A 2,976-nucleotide genomic window follows, 5' to 3' on the forward strand; every position below is an offset into this window, starting at 1 on the left:
GACAACCCTCAAAGAGGAAAGGAATATAGGTAAAATCTGGGGTTCTGCGAGAGAAAGAGGTGGAGCAGAAAATTTCAGGCTTGAACAGGGTCAACAGATGGCACAATGTGGTCAGTGCCTCCAAACCCAGAGGTAAATATGTTGCTCCTCTGTTTACAGTTCCAGGGAGGAGAGTTGACCTGGCTGTGGTCATACAGCTTAGCAAAAAAATCTGGGGCCAGAACTCAGGCCTTTGTTAGGTCTCTCCTTCCTTCTAGCACATTGGCAAATTGTACAAGGAAAGTAGAGGTGGAGATGGGTTCATGTACAAACAATATGGCATTCAGCTAAAGTGGATCAGGGCAGGAAGTTTTATGATTTAGGGAAAGTGTAAGACAGGAAGCATTCATTGCCTCCATTCAAGAAAGAGAGCCCTTGAACACCAGTTAGAGAATCCCCCAAGTCCCTCTTTGCTGTAAGTCACTGAAACTGAGATCTAAGGCAGGGCCTCAGTGAGTCAGGGCACTTAATCCAGTGGAAAGATCCCAGAACAGGATATTTCCCAGTTTGAGAATCCCTGTCATGCCAGTTATGGATAGATTTGCATTTTAGTTGGGACATTGCTGGGCCAGCCCAGTTTTGGGTAGTTCCACTTCCTGCTGGGTGGGGTAGCAGGCCCTATAAAGAGGTTCTCTGCTCTACAACTCCTAAACTCCTGGTACTTGAGCACTGATCTGCTTTGGAGAACCTGGTGAGTCTGCTTCCTTGAGTTCCTCTGTTCTTTGTGCCCTGAAATGTTGAATTTAACCTGAATCCAGCAAGTTTGGTGGATCCAAACCTGTGATCATAGGTTTGATGGTACTTAGTTGATGGAACTGCAGGATTAGACTACATGATCCAGTGTTTTACACAGCTTTTTAAAAAATGTACAATTATATGTCCATATGGACAGAGAAGTTAATAGGAAAGCTTTGGTTTGAAGAAAGGGATGAAGTAGTTTTCTCTTTTCCATATTTTCCTGGTGTCCTTTTCAAAGGTATGTGTCTTAGCAGGTGTGAGAGCCAGTACTTCTTCCTGAACAGCCCTTGCTCTGTGCCCAAGTCAACCCACTGGTGCTTTACAACAGATAATGATGATAGGAATAGCTTGTGAGATTGCCCAGGAGGTCTGAACTTGTGACTGCCTTTCCTGAAGATGTCATTTTCATGGAATAACATGCTTGCTTCTTTATTACAGAGATGTTCTCTTTGGAAAAATTGTATGAGGAAAGGCAGGATTTCCTAGGGCTGATGAAGCAACTTGCTAAAGTGGAAAGGAGAAGACAGGAAGTAATGAAAAGGGAGCTAAGAGTTTAAATAAATTTTTTGGAGATTGGAGAAATAATATGCCAAGGTATTACATAAGCTTTGGCTTCTCTCTGTGGAGGAGTCCATTCCTGTGAACACTGTCATATCATTTCTTTCAGATTCTGAGACTCCAGCAGGATGTCTTATCAACAGCAGCAGTGCAAGCAGCCCTGCCAGCCACCTCCTGTGTGCCCCACGCCAAAGTGCCCAGAGCCATGTCCACCCCCGAAGTGCCCTGAGCCCTGCCCACCACCAAAGTGTCCACAGCCCTGCCCACCTCAGCAGTGCCAGCAAAAATGTCCTCCTGTGACACCTTCCCTACCCTGCCAGCCAAAGTGTCCACCCAAGCACAAGTAACAGCTTCAGAATTCATCAGGAGCATGAAAGGATAAGGATAATTGGCTCACCTCTTTCCACAGCTCCACCTGCATCTTCTCATCAAAGCCTACCATGGATACACAGTTAGCTTCTTTCCTCTTAGCCAGTGATCTGCCCATGATGATCCCTGATAGCAAAAGGTTTCCTTTCTGAGGCTGCCATATTGCCACTGTCCAGGTGGAGACTGAGAAAGGAAGTCCTCAGCAGTGTCAGTTCCCAGAGCTTTGGAAGAAGGACAAGCAGCTCTGTCCCTGGGAACCATTAGAGAATTCTGTTGATGTTTTCTGTGTCTGTCTGTCACCTGGGCATGGGCTTCTAACACCTGTGCAATTGTCACTTTTCTTTCACTCCCTGAATAAAATATCTTTGCATACATATTTGTGAATGGATCTTTTGTTTCTTTTCAAATCTGCTTTATTAGTAAAATTATATAATCATTTGGGTTTATTTCCACCTTTCTTTCAACCACAGTCAGAATCTTAAAATTTGGGTCATATCAAAGATTACGTCTGTATTATTTAAACCACTTTTATTTTCCTTAATTAGTGTTTGATTGATTTGAGGAACATATTATTCAACTTCTGTGAATGTCAATCTCTTTACTGCAAAGTGAGCAAAATAACATTTACTTAACAAACTAGTCTTGGGATAAATCTAATTACTATCTGAAATTTTGTTGTCGCAACGACTGACACATAATTAGCTGTCATTTTAGAAGTTTATTGGCAGTAACATATCATCGTTTCCACCATTACCACCACCACCATCATCATCATCATCATCACTCCCCATGACAACCACTACCATATTTGTTCCAGCAATAGAGTGGCTTGGATGTAACTAATATAAAAAATAAGAAGACTCTGTTTTTTTTAAAATTTTATTATTATTATACTTTAAGTTTTCGGGTACGTGTGCACAATGTGCAGGTTTGTTACATATGTATACATGTGCCATATTGGTATGCTGCACCCATTAACTCGTCATTTAGCATTAGGTATATCTCCTAATGCTATCGAAGACTCCGTTTTTATTGGTTCCTAATACTTATACGCATTTTTGGGATACATGTGATATTTTGTTACATGGATCAAATGTGTAATGATAAAGTCAGGATATTAGGAAATTTAGGGCATTTGTCACCTTGAGCATTTATCATTTCTGTCTTTGTTGGAAACATTTTAATTCCTCTCTTCTAGCTATTTTGAAAAATACAATATGTTGTTGTAAACTGTAGTCACCCTACTCTGCTATCAAATATTAAAACTTACTC

At 41.3% G+C, this 2,976-nt stretch overlaps 1 protein-coding gene across 1 annotated transcript; it reads left to right on the forward strand.

Annotated features, from left to right (window-relative positions):
• The first annotated feature begins 667 nt into the window (after positions 1-667).
• On the forward strand, positions 668-2,080 carry LOC101129227 (small proline-rich protein 2E). Its single transcript, XM_004026712.5, has 2 exons — positions 668-730; positions 1,445-2,080. The coding sequence occupies exon 2, from the start codon at positions 1,464-1,466 to the stop codon at positions 1,680-1,682; it is 219 nt and encodes a 72-aa protein (XP_004026761.2). The 5' UTR covers positions 668-730; positions 1,445-1,463; the 3' UTR covers positions 1,683-2,080.
• The last annotated feature ends 896 nt before the right edge of the window (positions 2,081-2,976 follow it).

The sequence above is a fragment of the Gorilla gorilla genome, chromosome 1 (genome assembly GCF_029281585.2).
Source record: "Gorilla gorilla gorilla isolate KB3781 chromosome 1, NHGRI_mGorGor1-v2.1_pri, whole genome shotgun sequence".
NCBI lineage: Eukaryota > Metazoa > Chordata > Mammalia > Primates > Hominidae > Gorilla > Gorilla gorilla.

Bases quoted from the DNA above. Each gene is read 5' to 3' on its own strand.
- LOC101129227 (XM_004026712.5), top strand. From the start codon at position 1,464: ATGTCTTATCAACAGCAGCAGTGCAAGCAGCCCTGCCAGCCACCTCCT.